Source organism: Hydra viridissima, unplaced genomic scaffold, assembly GCF_058129835.1.
Source record: "Hydra viridissima isolate aposymbiotic clone 2 unplaced genomic scaffold, HvirCarnegie_v1 scaffold_4, whole genome shotgun sequence".
NCBI lineage: Eukaryota > Metazoa > Cnidaria > Hydrozoa > Anthoathecata > Hydridae > Hydra > Hydra viridissima.
Genome location: NW_028324303.1, coordinates 16118827 through 16142417, shown reverse-complemented (window position 1 = coordinate 16142417; position 23591 = coordinate 16118827). Strand labels below are relative to the sequence as shown.

The following is a 23591-nucleotide window of genomic DNA, read 5'->3' as shown; positions in this document are numbered from 1 at the left end:
ATTTATCTTCGTCCTCCTCAATAACCATTCAAAAACATTTCTTTAAATAATTCTAAAATATTTTGTCCCTTTGAAATTGCATCTTTTATTTGAGCAGGTCCGATAGAATAAACGTAATAGAAACAGGCCGCTGGTCATTTACAGTTGTGTTATAACAAAGTAAACGTCTAAAAAGCGACGTGAAGTTAAACATTGCCATTGAAATCTCTTCAGTCGAACTATACAAGGAACATTAAATAGTTGGAATGAAACAAACTTTTGTTGCTTTGAGTTAAAATTTGTTTACCATCAACCAATTGAGCTCATTTCAATTGTAGCGACCATGAATTTCATCATTTTGAGCCCTTCGTTTATGCCCCTGTATGACCGGATCAAATTTACTAAGTTCGACTAGACTCAAACTTCCATTGTGAGCATGAGTACAACTTTTCAACTTGAATCACAAAAGATAATTTTCTCGATCACAGAATAAAAATCGAGTTCAGAAAAACCAGTGTCTACCATTTAAGTCTTACCAGAATTAAAAAAAATTCTGAAAAAGAAAAAAAAAAAATGCTTAAACATACTCTAAGGCTTAAGACTTGTACAAAACGTTTCTCAGGTACCTCTAACTAGGCGTTACAAAAATTACCATTAAAACAGAATTCGTAGAAAACAAAAACAAAAGTTATCTAAAATAATTTAAATTTTCTATTTGTGAGAACGTCGCTATGTCCTATAGATATAATCTGACGAATTTTCAAGATATCAAACTCTTAACAAGGAATAAAAAGTTAGCGAATGTCTCATAATTCTAAAAGTTTCTTAGCTAAACTATTTCTAAATTTTGCTCATAGTAGTCAAATTAGTTGTGACACTTTGCATAAGCAGCGGTTTTATTTCAATTTTCTCTATTAATACACCGTTGTCTTCTTTAAGGTGATTGGTATCAGGTAATCTTTTCTTAAAAAGATATGATAGGTTTTTCAAACTGCCTGTGGAACCTTCTGGACCAATAATCCCAACGATCAAACAAAACAAAATAAGAGCGAATATAATTGCAAAGCCAATAGTACAAAACATGAAAACTCCGAATTGTAGAAAAAACCTGATTTGTGAACCAAGCATAAATGCTGATGCTCCGATGGTCGTCGCTGCTCCGGCTATTACCGACATCCCGACATGGCCAAGCATAAAACGAACTTTATCTTCACGTTTATCATGCGAAGATCTGACATAACCATCGGCGAGATGAACGACATAGTCAACAGAAAGACCAACAACAAGAGTCAGATTTATTGATTCCAAAACACCTAGCTGCCAACCAACTAAAGGTATTAACCCTACAACTGCCAGGGTGATTAAACCGATTACAGCTGTCGCTATTATACCAATTATCCAGTTGAAAGTTGCTAAGACAAGAACAGGGAAAGCAAGACATAAGCCAATGATAATTCCTTTTCTAGCACTACTCATCAGCTCCTATAATTGGCAAAAATTAAAAATTTTAAAAACATTTCGCCTAACAATTTGGAACAACTTTGTTTTACATAAAGCATGTTTTGTACTTTAAACAAATTTAAATATCATACACGTTGTACTTTTAACCAATGCCAATTGTTCCATTCAGGAGTGCACTGAAACGCATTTTTGCAAGATGATGGCATATTTTTAGTCTGGAAACAAAACAATAATTTACCATTCAAATATATTTTCTACATATTCATATACATATTCCCTATTTCAATTTTACGCAAACCCAAAAATTAAACAAATTAAGAATTAAATAGCAAATATGAGAGAATTATCTACAGTAATCTTGTCAGTATTTTGGAAGATCACAATTTGGTTTGTTTACCTCTGTTGCGAGATATTTTTCCCAATTTTCAGAAAGTTCATTCCCTTGTTTGTATCTTAAAGTTGATCCTGATATAGTTGTGTTCACAACGACTGCCACATATCTTAACCTGTTACCACGACGGCCACCTAATGACAAAATAGAAAAATTAAAATTTTGTTTTTTTATTTTATTATTAAAATTTTTTAGTTAGTGGTTTTCAAATAAGAATATCACATCAAATACATAAAGAAATTGGGTAACCATCATAATAAATAAAGTGTTCTTTTTTCTCACTTTTTAATTATAGGATTCTAACTTCTACCAAATAAATAGATTCTTAACATTGAAAACAATAATGCTATAACAAAATGACCAAGAAAAGCTCTTTGTACAAGTTTTTAAATTTACTAAAGAAATTGTAATTTCTTTAAAACATTACTAAACTACTATATGTTAAAAATCTATTTGTGTTTTTTAAGACAACAGTAGAATTATGAAATAATTCTTAATCCATTTTTAACAGCTATAGTGAAGCTGATTGAAATTTTTTTAGAAAAGTTAGCAGGATTACATATTTGTAAAACATCACCTTTGATGAAAACACGATTATACTTACTAAATTGATTAAGAATTTTAGGAGAACTTTGTAGAAAAGTAAGCTTTGAAATATTCTCAAACAAGTTTCTAGTTGTTTTGCAGCACATAAACAACCCATTGGCAGGCTTGCAGGGACCCTAACCAAGTCCAAGACTTGGAACTGTAGAGTGGCTAGTTTTTATGAGCCAGAGCTGAAGTCAGGAAGAAATGAAAGCAGAATTCAATTAATATTTTCTGCATTATGCTATTTAAATATAGTTTAAGAAGTTGGAAGTAACGTGTAGAGAATCACAAAAAAAGAGTTTTTTTGTACAAAACCGCATAAAACACGGCGAAATACAGCAATTGCAAAGAAATATGGAAAACACGGCAACTGACAAAAAACACTGAAAATACAGCTCCCAAGTTTTTGTAATTTTTCTTGTAATGCGTATAGGGAGCCGAAGCTTGTAAAACCGCAGCCCAACAAGCCTGGACATTCATTGGTATTACTTTTATCATCTTTTTTTGTTTAATCTTCAAAAGAAATATGTATTCAAATAAATGTATTTCCTGTTATACTTTCTGGTCTAGACATATATATATATATATATATATATATATATATATATATATATATATATATATATATATATATATATATATATATATATATATATATATATATAAGGGTGTGACAGTTGCCCCTAAAATATTAATTTTTTATTGTAGAGGGCTGTTCATAATTTTAGTATTGCATATTGGTCTAACTAGCATTTATGTGAAATTTCAAGAAGATTGTGCAATTTTTGTGGTAGCTCCAACCTTGCAAAGTTTTTGTTTTTTATCACTTTTATTCAATATATTGGGCAGGATCCGACTGGCAGTAAGGGGCCTGGAGGCAAGACATAGATAAGGCCCTTGTGGTAGCAAAAAATTAAGCACAAAATAATATAAACCCTTAATCACTTAAGGGTTTAATTTTGGTTATTTGGAGATAAGGGTAGAGGATATTTCTGATAATGTTATTCAGTAAAATGTGACAGTTTAATTCTAGAAATAACTACAATATTTATTGCATTTTTACAAAATTGAAGCATATAAACATTTATTATTATTATTTATGTCTTTTTGTGTGTTTTACTTGTTCATTTTTTTTATAGTTAGGCACAGGACCTTCGTGTCTGGCAGGGGCCAGGGGGAATATACCCCAGACTCCCAACCCCTCGACCCTAGTTTGACCCTGATGTTTATTACCATTTGTTAATGACTTTGAACTGTAACTTGAACTTCTTTCAGAAAAATATATATATTGATATTTTTTCAGATAAATATTATTATATGTTATTACATATTACTGTTATTGTATTTTGTAGTATACAATAATGGATAAAAAAGTACACAAAAAATATATAAAACTATTACTTGGCACCAATCCTGGAGATGATGACAAGAAAATTAAAGGTTCTAAATTGCCAACACAAAGACAAGTATTGTTATGCCTTTTATCAAACCTGAAGGATTTGCACTGGGATCAAGCTTTATCTGCAACTATAGGAAATGTGCTCTTACACTATCAGAAAGCCAATATCCCAACTCTAGAAGGCAGAAACAATATTGGTAGAGTAATCAAAGATTACTATTAAAAAGAATTCATTAGCTTGATGAAATTGAAAGATTATAGAAGACGAGAGGATGAACCTAGAATAATAAAATTCAAATCAGAATTGAATTTGACAATGAAATTTTATAAGAACACAGTTCTAAAGGACATGGCTGCAAAGAAAAAGGGGTTAACTAAAGTTGAACAAGACGCCATCGATATTGATATTGAATTTATGAAAAGCATGTTGAATGATAGAGTAGCTACATATTCTGGGTTGGATAAAGTAATCACAGAAAAGACAAAAAAGCGAATAGAAAGACAAAAACATCATCTGGAGCGAGAAGAACTAAACCCGTGTAAACGTACTTTTGAAATGATAAATCTTGAACCAGGCACTAGCTCTTGTGAGGATGAGAATATTGAAGAAGTTACCACCATAGCACAAAGTAGGAAACACAGAAGATTAGTTAAATGTGGCATAGATATCTTTGTTCCTCATGATATATTGAAAAACCCTGATCTTGTTTCATGCAGTATCCGTAACAACATCTCATCAACCCAACTTAGTGCAATTGTGCATTCCCTTGTAGCGGCATGTGGGGGTGACCTTTACAAGCTATGTCTAAATGCAAGGACAGCCCATCGGTATAGAACCGCCATTGTACCTGAAATAAGTTTGAAGATCAAAGAAAATTGGATGCCATCGCCTATAATGCTTGTGCATTGGGATGGAAAACTTATGGACACTCTTGATTCCAAAGGAACAGATGACCGATTACCAATTCTTGTGTGTGGTGCTGATGGGACAAAGCTCCTTGGCGTTCCTCCACTTCCAAAATCAACTAAAGAAACTGGTAAAGTTCTTGGAGACATCATATCAAAAGCAACTAAAAAACTTCTTAGAGATTGGAATTGCGAAGAAAATGTTATTGGTATGGTTTTTGATACAACTTCATCAAATACAGGTAAACTTACTTAATTAAACTTAGAATATATGAATAAAGATCTTACATCTAAACTGTAGATGTATGCATTTTCAGGAAAGAGAACTGCTGCATGTGTATCTTTACAGAAGGAATTAGATCGTGCCCTATTCTGGTTTACTTGTCGAAGGCATGTGGGTGAATTACTTTTGAGTCATTGCTGGGTAGGTTTGAAAGTTGAGACATCAGCTAGTCCAAATATTTTGATCTTTCAAAGGTGAGTCTAATTGAATATACCATTAGTGTTACCTTCAATCAATGAAGAGACACATGTAATAGTAAAAAGCTACTTTTAAAAATCGGGATGAGTGAACTTACTCTTTATATTTTTAACTTACAAGCTAACATTTATCTACTATCTTTTTCACTTTTCTAGGTTCAAAAAACATTTCCCTCAACTATCATCAGATGAACAAGCGAAGTATCATTACCCTAATATGATGTTTATAAAAGAAGAACACCAGGAAGAGATGGCTAATTTTTTTCGTGAACCTTTAACACAACCTTTCACACAAGGTGACTACAAAGAGCTGGTTCAGCTTTGTTTGCTTATAATAACTAAGGGATCTGAACCAAAGAACTTCAAGATGCGCTATCCTGGTGCCCTTCACAAAGCAAGGTGGATGAGTAAGCTCCTTTATTCTCTAAAGATTGTGCTTCTGTCTGGACAGATCAAAGAACATTTTCATAAAGCTGAAATTGTTACTAGTAACCAAATAAGAAAATTGGAACGATTTGTTGTGTTCACAGTTTCAGTATATGTGCAGTGGTGGCTTGTTTGTCCTGTACCAGCTAGTGCACCAGCTAATGACTTGATTTTAGTGGAAAAGCTGGTAAAATTTGCTGAGCATGACTCAACTCTTGTTGAAAGTGCTTGTATGGCATTCAGTCGGCACACTTGGTACTTAGCTGAGGAGTTGATTCCATTGGCTCTGTTCTCATCTATGGTAGCAGTAGAAACTAAAGAGGAAATGAGGAAATCCATTCTTTTCTTTGAAAAGACTTCTGTCACAAAGAGAGTTGGACTTAACTTTGGGGGATATGGCAAGCCCTACCTTCCTCCTACAATAGAATGTGGTACTTCTTTAGTTGACCTAATTGGGCCAGATTCATTCAGATTTTTTAGCATTTTTGGTATGCCCTATAAATTCCTCTATGCTCCAGCACATGATTGGATGAATAGGGAAGACTATCAAAACATGAAGCTGATTGTCGACAAACTTCAGGTGGTAAATGAGGCAGCAGAGCGTGGTGTAAAGGTGTGCCATGACTTTCTAAGTGTAACTAGGGATGAGAAGCACTTTCAATATGTTCTCCAAGTAGTAGAATCTGATAGACAACGGGTTCCTAATCAGCGAAAGCGGTTGCGTACACAAAAAGAGAAATCATGGTTTCTAGTCCAGGAAAACGAGTAGTTTCATTTAGACAATTATACCTTATTACACCATGTAAAAAAAACTTTTTCATATCATCTTGTACTTTGCATAGCTGTATTTAATATAAGAAAGCCGTTTTTATTTTCTAAGCTCCACCATGGTATTAGAGTGTAGGAAAAATAGTGATTTTTAGGCTAAATTCTGTATTTTAAACTTGACGGTGCTCATTCAATTGTGGATTAATCTTAAAAAAAACATTATAAATCTTATTTTTATGACTAAACACAATACCAAAATTATGAACAGCCTCATATGACAAATTTGGGGCAACTGTCACACCCTAATATATATATATATATATATATATATATATATATATATATATATATATATATATATATATATATATTTTATCATTCATATAAATCTTAATCTTTGATGTTATTCAGGTTGATGCACTATAATGTTAAGTACTGCTTATAATGTGCATCTGTTTTGGAAGCAACTTATAAAACCTCCAAGTGACAAATTATTATTTTACTATGACAATAATAAGATTTGTTGAAATATAAGAAAATAAAATCAATAAACTTTTTAACTTACTTAAATTTTTAAAAGATAATAAATTATAGATCCACCTTGAGCTAGTGAAAGTGTAGAATTTTCCTTTGCTGATATGGTATTATCAAGTGTACCACCCATATATGAAGCATACTTATAGTAATCAAACTTCTTTTCTGGGTGACCTCCACCTGAAAGCCAGTAACCTAGCGCTACTTCAAAATAATGATGATAATCACTTGTTAAGATTGAAGAATTGTATACATTTGGCAGTGATTTCATTAAAGACTTTACGCTATGCTCATTCAAAGGAATACTGACATTCAAATTCAATGCTGAGCTCTGATTTTGCTTGCCTGACTAAAAAAAAAACATTTACATTAAATATATTTTTGATAGTCTTTAGGATTTGTGAGCTTTTACTTTCATAGTTTTAGTAGAATCCTCTTTCTTTTACTTTCATATGCGATTCGTATGGAAATATGTTTTTATATAATTATAAGTATGCTAGTTAAACATGACCAAAGAAATAGCGCTAATTTCATCTGAAATACTCAACAAGGATTCTACTCAATAAGATACAGTCAGCAATTTTTGTAAATTTATTTGTCTTCCATGGGTAGAGAAGAGTTACTTCAAATACTTTAAAATATAAAACTTTGCTAGGTTATAATGGAAAATATCACAAACCTTACTGACCATTTATGACATACATTATTATGACATACTAAAATATTTTGCTCTATATTCCTCAAAAAAATATCATGCCTGAAAATATTTATCCATTTCATCAATGAAACATGACACCTCCAACTCACCAGTCGCAACATCTCTCCGAATTGCTAGCTTAGAAGCTTCATGAGAAGATAAAGATTTCAGATTTCGACAAAAATTCTAGATAAAAATTTTGGTACTTCAAATGACAATACAGGCTCACAGTGATATAATTGCTTTAAAAAAATAAAATAAACATGGTGACAAAAATAAAACTAATAGACAATAATCTGTATCAAGCTGCTCTCTGATTAAAAAAGATTTAACTTGATGAAGATAAAGAAAAAAATAATTTAAAGAAATGTTAAAAAAAAATAAAAAAGGTTTAATAAAAACCCCATCAATACTTTAAAAACATAAAAGAATTAATGTTGAACCCTTATTGTTTTTTTTAGCGTTTGTTTCTGATAACTACAGTGTAATACACATAATTTTTTCATCCAATCTATAAAAACTTACCACGTTTATAAAAAAGTTAGGACATTACAACATTTGTATGATTATAAGGTTAAAAGTTTAAAAGAAACAAATAGTTTAAAATTAGGATTTCAGGCAAGGAAGTTCAATTTATAGTCTATTAGAAGCACAACATTTATCATTAAAGAAAATAGTTAATTACAGAAAATTTGTTGACCTGAAATATTTACAACCTTTTGTTTTAGATTTAATTAAAATAAACATTCTGATTGACATTGCAATAAACATTACAATTAACCTTTTTAACAAAAAACCTTGCTAAGTATAAATTAATAAACAATTTAAAAAAAAAACAATTAAAAAAAAGAACAATTAAAATGATATGTAAAATTCAGGGGGAATTAATTGTGAACTCTCTAAAATTTTGCACTTAAAACTGATAAAAATTTACTTTGGATTATTTACTTTGGATTTTCAATGAGTTAAATATTAATGATTAACACTTACTTACTAAAATAGCAATCTGACACCCTGGAGTATTCATATCAAAACTCTCATCAAAAACAGTTTTTCCTTTACAATTAAAATCAGTAAAGTGGCAGCTTTTTCGATCTTGATTTTTCAACCCCCAAACTATATAAACTCTGATAACATCTATGCCCCCTCCTACTTCTGTGAAAGCTTTTAATTTGATCTGCCTCATATCATACCAATTTGTACCTTTTGGCCAAACTTGAACCTTAAAACAAAAAAGATTTGCTTGCATTTATCAAAAAATATCTTTATAATAGTTTATTATTAGTAAATCCATTTCTTGACTGAATTTTGAAAATAACATGCAAAGCAAAAACATATAAAAGCAATAACAAACAAAAATTCTTAATTTACAACACTGTTAACTAACATACCATCTCTTCATCAGGCCCAATTTTTAAAGCAAATACCAGAAAGATAATGAATGTAACTAAAAATACTAGTAACACAACCCATCGAATTTTACTATGCAAGATGAAATTGTTAGCATATGAACTTTCAAACCATTTTACTACAGCTTTAAACATAATGGTCATATCATCTTGAGGTGCATCATTGTTACCACTTTCAGCTGGATTGTTTACTGTTGATCGATTTATGGTTTTAGTACAGAGGTTAAAATCTCTCCAATAATAATGATAAGTGACGACAACACTTGGAAAAAAAATGCACACAGAAAAAAAATTAACCATTACCAGAATACCTAAAAAAAAGACGAAAACATTTTCTTTTAGCTTTAATATCAATTTAATCTATAATTTATTTTATCTATTATGTTAGTTATGCAAATAAAAATTAACATCTTTTGTTTACTTCATTCACTTAGAATTAAACTAAACTGATGCTGCTAATTTATAAACAGATATTTAAAAGTTAGTAAAACATTTAAAACCTGAAAAGACACCGAAAGAAGATACTCCTAAGAGTGGCGATGATGCACTAGCAAAAAATGCAACAGCTGTAGTTAATGATGTCACAAACATCGCACCAGAAGCTACTCTGAATGTTTCTGTAAGATGCTTTTTTAAGCAGCTGAATTTCTCTTTTTCCATTAGTTTCCATGTGTTGTAAAAAACAAAAATATCATCTGCTCCAATACCCAATATAATAAACACTGATAGCACATGAAATATACCTATGTATCTAAAATCCAAAACTATTCGATAGATCAGATTTGCACCAAAAAAATTTGTGAGTATGCTAAATACAGCCCAACCTGTAATCCATAGAGATCCTGTTTGAAACCAAATAAAACAAAATATGAAAACTAAACTGCCCCCAGCTAAAAGTAAATCCCAAACAACTTGCTTTTCTACTGCATTGAAAAATAATTCTAAGTTCATATAAAATACATCAACTTCTCCAACTCCAGACTTGTACTTATCAGCAAGCAACTGACCAAAACCTTCAACAATATACTTTTTTAATGAAAGAAGCTGCTCACTTTTCCTATCTTCTATATGTTTATAACCACGCAAAGGAAGCCCAGCAAAAAAGAGTGAGCGTAAATGCTTTGAATGAACTCTTTTACTTTCTAATACTGCATGTTTGTCAAGACTAAATGCAATTAATGGTCTTAACTCACTTATATTGTTTGCCACGTTAAGAATAGGAACGATATTTTTAAAATGAGGATCATCAAACATTGGATTTATAAAACGATATGTCCCATCAAACAAATTTATCAGTGACAATGGTGGAGAACAAGCGACAGAATTGTTAAAACTTTTTAAATGACACACTCTTTGGTATGATGGATTTGAAAATAACTCCTTCTCAAGAACAGCTATAGATTTTAAATTCTTTGCTGTTAGAACATTTCTTTTTGAATTCTTACATCTATAAACAAGTTCTAATGGTGCTTCCTTTATACTTCTTTCACTCTGAGAAATTGCAGTTGCAGGCAGCAAATTAATGCGACTATCTTCTATCACAAACTTGATAGCATCAGAACGAAGTTTTGTTGGATCTTTTTCAAGGTTTAAAGGGACTTGTGTAAAATCATAAGGAAATATATCATATTTAGAAATATACAAACAAGCAGTGATGAAAACCAAAGAAATTTGAATGCAGAGACCAATCGCTAAAAAAAAAGAAAAAATACACATAACTGCATATGCAAATACATCTGTAAAGTGTTTTTTTGTGTACAAATACATGTTACACACATATATTTATGTTCAGTTTAATATTTTTTTAACATGGCATATTACTATATACATAGATACTTTAATACTCAATTGCAAATACAATAAGTAAATTCCCATTGTAAATTCACATGCAAAGTACAATTATCATTAATATGCCTTATTTAAATGTGTATAGATTTACTTGTGTATACATATCAATTTATATAACATTGTACAGAGGTGAAATTGGCATTATTGAATATTTGAAAAAAAAAATTATATATTTCAAGAGTCATTTTATTTCAGTGTGTACCACCTCAGATTTGTTTCAAAATTGATAAACCAAAAATTTAATGCAGAAAACATTCTTAAAATTTTAGCTTGATTAACTTTTGTATTTGTTTTTTTCCAAAACAGATTCCAAATGATTTCAGAGTCAATGTGCCTCAAAGTTGCTAAATATTGCAAATTTAGGATGATTTTTTCAAAATTTGACATACAACAGTTCCATACCCACTGACTTGTAGCACCAAAGTTTTTGATACTCTTCTATATTTAGGGTAGCCACTTGTGGTAAAAATTAAAATTATTCATTAGAAGTTAGTCAAACACTTGGAGCAACCTGCAAAGAAATCACTTTTTTTGAAAAATATGAAAACTTACATTCACATCCTGAGCCTAAAAAAGAGTGTGAATAGTTGAAATAAGTTACAAAACCTTGGAGGTTTTATATGCATTCAAAAAAAAAAAAAAAAAAAAAAAGATTTATCATAGAAATGTAGCTCTTTAACTGTGTTTTTTGAATTTTCCCCCTAAATGATATTTATACCCAATCATTCAGTATATTTGATATGAGTTTAGAATGTGTGATATTTTTTATTTTACTTTATGCATATTATTATAATTATATAATTTACACATAGTTATATGTCTAGTTTACAATATTCTGCACATATTTAAAGTTTCTTTTATAGTATGATGTGTATTGCTAAATATTGTCTATCTGGATTTTAGTATTTCAGTATCTGAATTATAGCAATTAAAACTCAGAAAGTTCAATGCATGTAGAAGTTGCATAGCTAGCTCTAAGCACATTTGTATTTCAGGGTTCATTTTAATTATTTTACTACTGAAAATATTAGGACCCAAAATTAGTAAAAAGCATATCTTTTTTTTAGATGTTATATGTTCAACTCTGCTTAGGATTCTACGATGAAACTTATCAGTCTTCATTTATATTTTAAAAGCTTTATTTGGATAAAATTACAAATTAGGATATGAAAAACAAAATGTTTAATAACATTAAACAAGTATGAGAAATCTAGAAGCATCTCCATTAGATATAGACAAAGATATATTATTGGAAAACAAACAAAAGTGCATAAATTGCAATTATTCAGATAAACTTTTAGATGAGAATAAGAGTAAAAGAAGAAAAAGCTCAGCTATTAATATAAGCTACTGAAAGATGGTTAGTTGAAAAAACTTGTAAAACATTTTTAGTTTTAAAAAAACTTGTTAAGAAACCCCAAATGTTTAAAAATGGAAAAAGGATACTTGCTGAACTTGAAGCTAAAAAGCATAATTTTTGAAAGATATTTTTTATTGTATTTGTTAGAGAGAACATTATTGAAATTTACCAGCGTGATGAGTTCACAAGACAATGACCAAGAAAAAAAGACTGTATTTGTGTATATAATAATGTAAAAGTACACAAACAAAAACACTTAGTTAATAGTTCATTTGCTTTATTGGTAGTTTAAGAGGCTATACCCTGAACACAAATTTGGATTCAGAAAAACCAATCTATAAAATAAAATGCTTCAGTGATGGTATAACATTTCAGTAAAAAAATATATAATTTTGTCATAAATCTAATGTCACCTGAAAGATCACAAAACAAACACATAGTGTCATTTATTTACCACATCCTATGGCAAAAGTCTATGTGATAGCATAGAAAAACTACAAAAGGAGAAACAGCAAAAGCTAGTCTATGAGCAATAATTACAAATCAAATACTCACACCACATGAACTGAAAAAAAAACATAAAAGTTACTAACATACTTTATCTTTCAAGTGATATTTGTAACTATGAAACATCTTTCAACCTCCAGAAATGGTACAAATGGATTTATACAGCTTTTATAATGATGAATCATATGTAGGGCTTGTGCTTGAGATTTGTGATGAAAAATATGGTGTGAACATGAAATTAATGAGAGGGATAGTTATGACACTATTATGAGATATTAATCAGAAATAAGCAACTTTGTAGTTCATATGTAAAAGCATTTTATCTTTCTGATGATTGTTTTATCTTTTATTTTTACTTTTTCATAACTTTAGTGCTTTATTTAACTAGTACTTTAAAGCTACAAAAGCATCAAAGTCAAAGGGTTACATTTGTTCTTATAACAAAGTATAGGTCTTCTTCTTCTTCTTTTTTTTTTTTTCAAAGTTATTTTTTAGCAGGCTTACAACAAGTGTTTAACTAACTTCTAATAAATAATTTGATTACAAGTGACTGACCTAAATACACGAAAGTGTGTGGTATGGAACTGTGGCATGTCAAAGTTTGAAAAAACCATCTTTAATTTGCAATATTTAGCAAACTTAATGCATATTAACTCTGAAACTGTTTGGAATCTGTCAAAAACAAATGCAAAAGTGGATTATATGGGTAAAAAAGTATGACTATACAATGTTAGATAATTATCTTTTTTATTTTTAAGTTATGATCTGTCAAAAATAAAATAAAAATCTGCTGTAAGCACCAGACACTCAAATTTTGCATATATTTGTCAAATTGATTCAATTATAACTTTTGAAAAGTTAAAAAAAATATCTTGATTCTTAATTTATATAGGCATTTTTGTTGGAAACATTAACGGATTTTAACTATAACACATTTAGGTAAGTGGAACTCAATTAGGCAAATCTGATATTTACTTTCAAAGTAAAAATTTGTTCAAATGTATGTATGTATGTATGTATGTATGTATGTATGTATGTATGTATGTATGTATGTATGTATGTATGTATGTATGTATGTATGTATGTATGTATGTATGTATGTATGTATGTATGTATGTATTGATGTATGTATGTATGTATGTATGTATGTATGTATGTATGTATGTATGTATGTATGTAATGTATGTATGTATGTATGTATGTATGTATGTATGTATGCATGTATGTATGTATCTATAGATAGCATTTTTTATATCTTTTAATAGAATACATTCTTTAATGTTTAAAAATTTTAAATGGAGGAAGTCAACGTTTTTTTAAAACAAATGAGTTTTTTTAAAAGCTTATGAATTTTCTTAAAAGCTTATGAAGATTTTAAAGTTAGTTCTTAAGTGGATTTTTAGAGTTAAAAAAAAAAACCATAAGTGACAGAATATTTATTCCATAATTGAGACGTAATGTTTGTAAAAAAAAATTATAGTGTAACTCTGAAAGACAGTTTTCTTGCTACCGGTCTTTAAATTAGAAAAACGCAACTTACTGAAGGCCACCTTTGGTCGATTCACGTAGAAAGCACAAAAGATCTCTCCGAAATTCGCTATTGCTATTGAAAGTTTGTCATATGAAGATAGGTTTGTTGATTTGTAGCATTTCTGAGAGTTGATAGGCAATTCAATATTTTTAATATGCCCATTTTTGTCTTTTAGCTCCCCGTTCTCTATTTTACGATGTAAATGTTCAGTTTCAAAGAGGTTTTCAGCATTTAACATTCTGTAGTTTTTAGCGCGTTTAAAATCGTTGCTCCAAGAATTAGTTAAAACATCTTTTTCAAAAGGTAAAATTCTTCCAGTCAGAACATTTCCAAATAATTGACGATTTTCAAACTCGAAATTATTTAAGTGTCGATCTATAGCGTGACTTTTGCTGCATATGTGCTCTTGGGAATTCACTACCTCGCTTTCTTCAAAATTTTCAGCTATACAACTTGTGAGGACAGGTGGTGTCACGTTAAACGATGAATTCATTTCTTTGCTAAATTATTTAAATAAAAACGTTTAAAAGAGTTTCAACATGTGGAAGTTATGAATAGCTTTTTTTTATAATAAAAGTTCTTGAAAAGCATGTATAAGGGGCAGCAAATGTTTTACATATAAAACAGTTTCGCAATTTATCCATACTTTCGATAAACGTCGTTTTGAATGAGTTTTCGATAAACGTCGTTTATCGAATGAATTTAAATTGGAAAAACTTCTTCCGCAAAAGCTTTGTGTTTTTTTTAAAAGCTTTCGTTTTCCTGCGACTTTTAGATGTTTTTAATTTTGATTTCTTTAAAATTTTCTTCAGTTTATAAGTCAGTTATATGAATGTATTTTTAAAAATTTTTTTACTTTATTTTTTTTAAAAAAAAAACTTTCACGCATTCTTTTAGCTTATTATTATTTTTTTTTTTTTTTCTTTAACTTTTTGTCGTGAAAGACAAAAATCTTAAAAAGCGCTTGCTTAAAAATCATCTAGATGATAAAAAAACAACTGAACTTGCGAATATTTTTTTTATCATTCAAAAACATCGTGTTTTTTTTTTTTTTAAAGTAAAACTTTCGTTAAGAAGTGTCTACCAAGAACCACAACAACTTCAGCATTTCACGCAAATATAGAGGGAAATAGAGCTTCTTTATCTGTGAATTTTTAGTTTTAATTCAAAAGCCTCATCAACTCTTCTACCAATACAAATAGCAGAGTTTTAAAAAGTACTTCGTCTCTGGAAGTTTTTTTTACACGTCTTCAAGGTTAAGTTTTGAATGTCGTTCTGGTCATAAAATGGTATTAAATGGCAGCATATACGGACGCGTTGTTTACTATTTTGTAAATAATGGAACTTTTTAACAAAAGATTTTGATAAACTCTACAGTGAAGACATGGCCTTCTTTATAGAAGGCCTCGACACCGTGCGCGATTTTTTTTGACTGAAGGCCGATTTAAAAAAAAATATCGCGGTTTAGTAAAATAGAAAAATGTTGTATAGCTTTGCTAAGACTAAATATATAATTAGTGAACATTCTACTTGCATTTTTTTGATGCATTATTATAAAATTATTTTTTTGACGTTAAATTAACAACTTTTTTATAAGCTTAAATTATTTATTAAAATGAATAAAAACATTTTAAATCAAAATTTTATATATATAATATATAAGAAATAATAAGTAATGAGAAAAATACACCAATAAAAAACCAAATTATTTTTTTACTAAACATGAAAAAAATTTTTTACATAAGCTTGATTTCTTTTAGTTTGGTTTCTTATTACTTTTGGGAGTGTGAAGTAATGCAAAGTTCTTTAAAAAAATGTTTGCTAATGTTTGGCATTGTTTCTTTGCAATAGAAAAACGGTACAACTCTGCAATAAATGCAAACTGTCGTATAAGAAATGTTCTGCAAACTCTTTTATCTAATAAAGTAAAAAATATGTAGCAAAATAAGGACCACTGAGATAGAGTATCAGATGGAATAGTTAATCCTCCTCTATTTAAAGTATTCAAATAAGATCCATATTTTTCATAATATGTAGTTGTATCTTCATCATTTTCTTCAGTAGAACACTTTTGAACATAACCAGCAATATAGACAATAGCATATAAAATGTCTATATTTATAGTATCTTCTAGATCTGCTAAATTGTAAATTATATCAATTTCCCTATCATTTAAATCTTCAAGACATAAAAGACAGTCATGGCCATCATTTCCTTCTACATCAATATTTAGTTGTAGCACCAGCTTAGCATGTTGAATACGTACTTTTTGGATAACTGATTTAGCTGTTATAAAGTAAGTACCACCAGAGCCTTGCCTTAGTTTTCCAAAACATTTTTCAATTGGATCACTAGAAAACCAACCTAAAATAACATATTCATTTCCACTTGATAAAAGATGACAAGACAAATCAACTAGGCCACGACAAGTATGTGAAAGAGCATTGCTTGTATCTCTCGTAAGCTGGCGAACACGTTTACCAGATGTTGGTTTCATATTTTCAGCCATTGTTGCAATAGCGAGCAACTTTTTTAAATTAATGTCATCTGAAGATCTGATTACATTACGCGACTCATCCCTAAATCTAGCATTGGCACCTGGACATTTAACATTCACTATTTTCCAAAATTCTATAATTAACTCCAAAAAAATAACAGTACCCTTGACACTTTCTTGTTCTATTTTAGGATGAGTTTTTAGAGCTGCAACTGTCTCTTCACTAAATATTTGTAAACAAGTGCTTACTTTTTGTCGTTCTATTGGTTTAGGATTTATTGATGTTTCAGTCAATTTGGATAACTTTATTAACTGGTTTTTTTCAAGTGTATATAAGTTAATTAAATCTCTCCAATTTGCAATGTGAGTTATTTCATTATGAATAAACTGCAACTGACCTAGTTTTTCTGTTAGCCAATTGTTTCTTATGCACTTCAAAAGATGAACATAGTCATATAAAATATAAGAACCATTTTGACATAACCAAGGTTTTCCCTCTACTGTTTTGAATTTAGAAAAGAAGCTTTGGTTAACTTTATTTCCATCTGTAATAATTGCAATTACTTTACCATTACATGTAGAGGTTTCTATGGTGTCTACAATTAATTTGCATTGTTCTAGTTGGAAATCTGAAGTCAGATTACTAACTGGTAAAACTCTTGCTAAAAATTCAGGTCCACCATAAAGACTTTTGACCATAAATGAAAGTACAGTAGTAGCTAATTTCTCTGGATCATTAACAGCATTTCCAAAAATATTTCCACTTTGATATAATAATGCTGTTTTTACATAAACTTCATCTATCAATAAAACACAATTTCTTTTTTTTTCATCTAAGTTCGATAACACAGAACTTAAAAAAGTTAAATCATCCTGAGAGTTTATTTTTGAAGTTATGCGCGTCAAAGTTCGAATACTTGGCAACTGATAATCATAACATAATCGATGGTAGGTGGAACGACTTGTTGCAAAATATTCAAAAGCTCTCGTTATTATATCAGCAGAATAGACAGCACAACCCACAGAATGATCTCCCATTACATTTAGATGCTCAAGAATTATTTGAATTTTATGATCCTTATCCTTAATTTTCAGATATCTAAGGGCTTCGTTTAAAGATGACTTTGTACAAAGAGAAGTAATTTTGTTATTTGACAGAGGTTTAATAGTACATTTTGAACCAAAATGAAACGCTTCGAACAACAAACTTTGATTAATTATCAGCAAAAATAGTGGAACTCCACAATTGAATACTTTAGATTGGATGAAAATTGAATTGTTTTGCTTGTATGTAATCAAATCATTATCATTAGATAAGTATTTTTCGATTTCTCCAAAGTTTAAATTATCAATTATTTTATATTCTTCTAATTCATCTTTTTTGATACCTCTTTTTGAAGAAGAAGATAAAGTCTTTCTCATTTTTGGTGGTGGAGAGGAGAGACAACTTTTAGAGATATTTGGAAACACTGATGGAGCATGAATCGGTCTCAATTTACCACGACATAATGTAAACTCCGCTTCATCTGGCCAATGCAATTTACAAACAGCAGTGAATTTTGTAACGGTCCAATTTAAACGAGGGATACTTATAAACCATTTATTTTTTTCAGATTCTTCACGAGGGAATTTATATACAGATACATTACAACCTGAAGACTTATAATTTGAGGAACATTTTGGAACACAGCATTTTAAAGGCATTCTAAATTATTTAATTTAAATTCACTTGAAGAATAACTTTAAACATTTCTGAAAAATAGCAATCAATATTTTACACCTTTATCCAAACAAAATTTGCGTTTATAAGAAGTTTTTAAAAACCGGCCTTCAGTCAAAAAAAATCGCGCACGGTGTCGAGGCCTTCTATAAAGAAGGCCATGAGTGAAGATGCAATAACAAGCGTTCGCGCCATTAGAACTAAGAGCGCTTTAAATCAATGCCTAAAGATTCCGTCCAGAAAACATTTCTTGACGCAAGAATTATTTTGCGGCTTGTTTTTTCACGGCGCATTTTTTTTTTTTTTTTTGCGGTTATTTTATTAACCTTACTCGTTTTGCTAATTTTAGCGGTTTTCGCTCCTTTAAAAATCTTTACAAACCAACTAAGAAAAACTAACAAAACAAATAACAAAGATAAAAATCAGAGAAAATGAAAAGGCTGTCATTAATTGAAAAGAGTATTCTACTTTTAAAACCCTCTAGAGTATTAATGAAAAGAAGAAAATGCGCGGTTGAGAAAAATCTGAATGAAAACGAAATGAAGAGATTCATTTAATGTTATACGATTTGTTTGTATTAAAATAAAAAAGAACTCTTACGTCACTTAAAACTTAAAAAGAATGTCTTTCGTTTTTTAAGTCAGTTAATTGCATATATAGTGTCAAATTCTTAAAATAAGTGTAAAACATTTAAAATAAAATTGTTTTACATTAAAAATTACGAATTGGTTTTTATCCTTGTGCAAGCAAATAAAATGTTCATCACCATAAAAAAAAAAAAAAAATTGTTTTTTATGCTGATGGTGGAGTTTTTTTTTGTGAGTCAAAAAGACAGGATTAGATTTGCATAACAGTTCATAATATCTTCATATGTTCACAACAGTTCACAACACTTCACAACATCTTCATATGACTTCATTCTCGAAGCGCGAATCAATCTTTATTTTAAGCTTCTTGAGCTTCTTCAATTAAAAGATCAATTGCTTAAGCCCCATACTTTTCGATTCTGGTCCGTAAAATAAGGTCTTGCGAAGGCATGTTGTATCACCAATGATATAATCTGGAGGTTGGAAGTTTCCAGCCAAAGTGAAACTCTCTAGCATCACATTAATTTCCACTTGATATAAAAGATAGGATTATGTGCAATTTTACAACTAGTTTTGTTTACTCCAGTAGTTTCAATAAATTCATATTCATTTGAAGAGGTTTGTTGAGAAGTAATGCCATCATTTAATGAGTCTGATCCACTGCATTTTAGGTAGTCGGCTACAAGCCTCATTCCGAACGGGAATGCCAACTTTATATGTTAAAAACCAGATCTGAATGAGCAATTCTGACCAGCTGTGCTCAAGTGTCTCATGTAACCGGGAACAGAAAATTTGGTCATTTTGTTGGCTAATCCACCATTACATTAAAATGACAGCCCTAAAAGAAAAAAATATACGCCACTGCATTTGCCTAAGGCCTACGAAAAGATGAAGGGAGCTCCGGGAACAAGTTAGCCCGTTAGCATTCACGTCAATTTTAAGCCAAAGATTTGAAGCAGTTTGGATAAAATTGAAAAAGGGAAATTATTTTGATTTCTTCTCAGAATGGCAAGAATTTCTGTAATCTGTGACGGCATATCTCATTTCTGTGACAGCATATCGCATTTAGCATTTGCGAAGACATCTTTTGTCAAAGATAGTGTTGCTTTATATATATCATTATTCAAGCAACCATCATGGGTTTTCAACATTGTAAATATAATTGATAGTTAAGAAAAAAAATTAGTAATTAAGATTTTTCTGGTACAATAAATTAAAACTGCATATTTTTCAAAACTTAAAGAAGTACGTGTATTTTCAAATCAATCTTTGAAAGTAATTTTTTTTTTTTTTTACATAACTGTTGAATAGGTTTTTGATTGATGAATTAGGGCTTTTGTTAACTTTTATCTAAAAGAATAAAGGATATCTGAAACTTTTTCGAAATTGATTTTTGTGATGCTACAATTCGGACTAAATATTAATTTAGGGGCTTCAGGAGTAACGATGATCAATTTGTTGATTATATCATGTGTTGATCATGGTATTTTAGTTTACGTCAGCAATAACGAAATTTATACTTTTACAAACGAATCGCGAGTTTTTCCAACAAAGTAATCCCATATTTCAAAATATTCAGAGGTATATTTTTTTGTCCAGAATCCTGCTGACAATCATAATATTTTTTTGTTCAAAAAAATGTTGTCCTTCAATTTTGGGCAACTCTTGGTTGACAGAAAAATATTATGACCGGTTAAGTTACATCGCAATGCTTAGCATCAAAGAAATCCTAAAGTAACTGTTTGAGGATGAGGATTGCAATATAATTTAACAGGAGATATGTCAGTGGATTTTAAGTAAGTTTCTTCTGCTTCAGGAAAACTTTAATTGTTAAATTTGTTTTCATTGTCACTTGCATCAACCTTCGTAATATTTTTATAGCATGTGCTTCATTAGTTGTTTTAAAGTCTACTATCTTTCTATTTACCTATAAAATCGGATTTGTTTATTTATTTTTAACTGACTTAACATGCCGCACTAGATTTTAACAATATTTTTGGCAATTTTTTTTTATTTTTAGTGAATTTGCCAGAAATATTTTAGACCTCAAAATATAAGTTTTTACAATGCTTTACAGTGGCTGCACCCATTTGAAAAAATGTTTCCAGAAGTGGAAATCAGAACAGCATCAAGAAAAAGAATGCAGCTAAAAAGTATCCAAGAATAAGATAAAGAGTTTTACACGCAAAAATCCAACGTTTTTTTCACAGCGAGAATTTTATAAATAAAATTTTGCCAGTAAAAAAAATTATGAATCACTTGAAACGAACTTCAAGTAAGATTTAAGGGAAGTAAGTCAGGTTTTACGTCTCGCGTTACGTGTACTATTATTATATAAAGTACACAGAAGTTTTTGACGATCGGTCAAATAATTTTTACCAGCATCACTTCTAAAAGCCGTATTGCTGCATAATGGCAATCAGCTACCATCATCTCCAGTTGCTTGTGCAGTTGCAATCAAAGAAACATTAAAGAACATTCAAAAAATATTTTGAGCTCTTAAGATGTCTTTAAGATCAAATTGATAATCATTCAGTGGTGACCTGAAAGTTGTTGCTACCCTATCCTAGAATCGCACTATATTAAGGGACTAGCAGCTGAAGCAGACAGGGCAACAAGGTAGTTTTACACTTACTCCATTACCCATCAAGTTGGAATTGTAAAAAATTAATAAATGGAAAAGATATAGCAGCTTCCATGCCTTACAAGAAAACTTGTACGACCTAGTGTTGGAAAGATGAAGTGACTTTTTTTTTAACCACAGATCCGTAATGATTTCTTTTTCTGTTTATAGTAAAAAAAAATTGGCTGGATGAAGCAGATTTTTCAAGAATGTAAATCCCTAAGCTCTTGTAAATCAACTATTGATTGTTAACATATTTCTAAACATGAACATTTTCCTAAATGAATTAATAAAATGCAGAACATGGGACACTAATAAAATGCAGAACATGGGACTGCAAAATAACGGCCTGCAAAACAAGTATTGTCAGATGAAACATTAGTTGAGAACGAAATTAGACAATTAACTGCTGCAATTCAATCAAACTCAGATTTTGGATGATAAATTTGAGTCAAGAAGAAAATATAATTTCCATCGCACAAAATATGGAGTGTTTAGAAGACTTCTTTAAATTGAGACGTTTTAGAATATTTTAAACAAAAAAAGAAAAACACAGTTTAAGAAAGTTTATTGGGATGAGTGATTCAAACGTGTATTCTGAAGCAAATGACGAAGAAAAAAAGAGAGAGACGCGTAGATAAGATTTATGTAAAAATTAATTTTTTTTTTTTAATTAAACATAAAATTATGTTTCTTACATTGCAGATGTTTTATTTTTTCCCTCAAATCTTGTATTCCCTGATATAAAATCAAAGTTTAACAAAATAATTTTGATGTTCACCTTCCGTATTTTATGCATACAAAAAGTTTCAGTAAAAAAAAAAAAGGATGCATCTGCATCTTAAAACACATCACTAAGTATTCAAAACATTAGCTTATAGCTTTTATCAAGTATTAAACATTTAGTTAACAGAAATAATTTATTGTCTAAAAGCAACAAAAAATCGAGATACCCCCTTACGTTGCTTTACATGCAATTAGCAATTATGAAATCTTAATCATACAATTTTTTAAATTGCGCAATAACGTAGCTATTTCATAGTTGGAGTGAAATTTCACCTGCACGAATTTTTCATTCGTAGAATTTGTTTTTATTTTTTCAATGCAAAAATTTAAATTTTTTTTACAGAGATACCCCCTTATGTTGCTTTACATGCGATTAGTTATTATGAAATCTTAAAAGAAATTTTTACAAGAAGGTTTGGAGAAAATCTTCTGCCAGGTTTTGATTCTGAAGGATAGTAGATTTTCATTTCATACAAGATATTCCTCTTATATTAATAGAAATAAGATGTTCCTCTTATGATAATAGGGATAAGATATTCCTTTAATAATACCAAACTTGATTTGAACTTAAAAACGTCATTTTTTGTTGAGGCTTACAGAAATTTAAAAATTAGATTTTTATGCAATAACTGCCTTCTTGTTTGCAGGTAACAAAAAAGTATGGCAAAGTTTATAAATAGTGTTAGTACGGTTTTTGCCAGAATATTTTTCTATACACGAAGTTGTCGCAATATAATTATCTTGAGTTTTGCGATTAATTTATAGCACGTTATACAAAAAATGTAAAAAAACATTTTATCATTTAAATATTTACAAAGAAAAATATAAATGCTTCAAAAAGATTACTTAGCCAAAACCATAATTTCGTAGCGGTAGAGAAGTTTCTGGCGATGCCATGTTGATCAAATCACACCCACGCTTAAAAAAAATTCTTTTCCTTTTTTTAAAATACTTTTAAAACTTTACTCACGTAAACCTGTTTGTCAAGATATCTCCGTTTTAAATTTGTCGCTTTTATTAAAACCACGTTTAGTTTATCATCTTCGCAGAACCAGTTGAATAACTAAGTCAAAAATATATATTAGCGATTTTTT

At 29.8% G+C, this 23591-nt stretch overlaps 2 protein-coding genes and 1 pseudogene across 7 annotated transcripts in view; all 3 read right to left on the bottom strand.

Moving 5' to 3' along the window:
* Positions 1–670: 670 nt before the first annotated feature.
* Positions 671–23584, bottom strand: LOC145182480 (protein dispatched homolog 1-like). 6 transcript variants are annotated; one of them, XR_016451878.1, is made up of 10 exons: positions 23468–23584; positions 14294–14784; positions 9539–10729; positions 9021–9349; positions 8620–8851; positions 7690–7815; positions 6999–7281; positions 1838–1965; positions 1572–1655; positions 671–1461 (listed from the first exon to the last, which is right to left on the bottom strand). XR_016451878.1 is itself a non-coding variant. In XM_090085500.1 (10 exons), the coding sequence occupies exons 2-10, from the start codon at positions 14775–14777 to the stop codon at positions 820–822; spliced, it is 3495 nt and encodes a 1164-aa protein (XP_089941626.1). In that variant the 5' UTR covers positions 14778–14784; positions 23468–23584; the 3' UTR covers positions 671–819. The 6 variants fall into 6 exon arrangements, 2 of the variants coding, with proteins under 2 accessions (XP_089941626.1, XP_089941625.1); XR_016451875.1 differs by having other exon boundaries at positions 6964–7281; positions 8624–8851; positions 23344–23573; XR_016451877.1 differs by having other exon boundaries at positions 6964–7281; positions 23344–23562.
* Positions 3770–23591, bottom strand: part of LOC145180695 (uncharacterized) — a 62102-nt gene continuing 42280 nt past the window's right edge. The window contains exon 3 of the mRNA XM_090085506.1: positions 3770–6700. The gene's annotated coding sequence lies outside the window, so the exon portion shown is untranslated. The remainder of the gene's footprint in view (positions 6701–23591) is intronic.
* On the bottom strand, positions 16021–18620 carry LOC149890131 (uncharacterized; annotated as a pseudogene).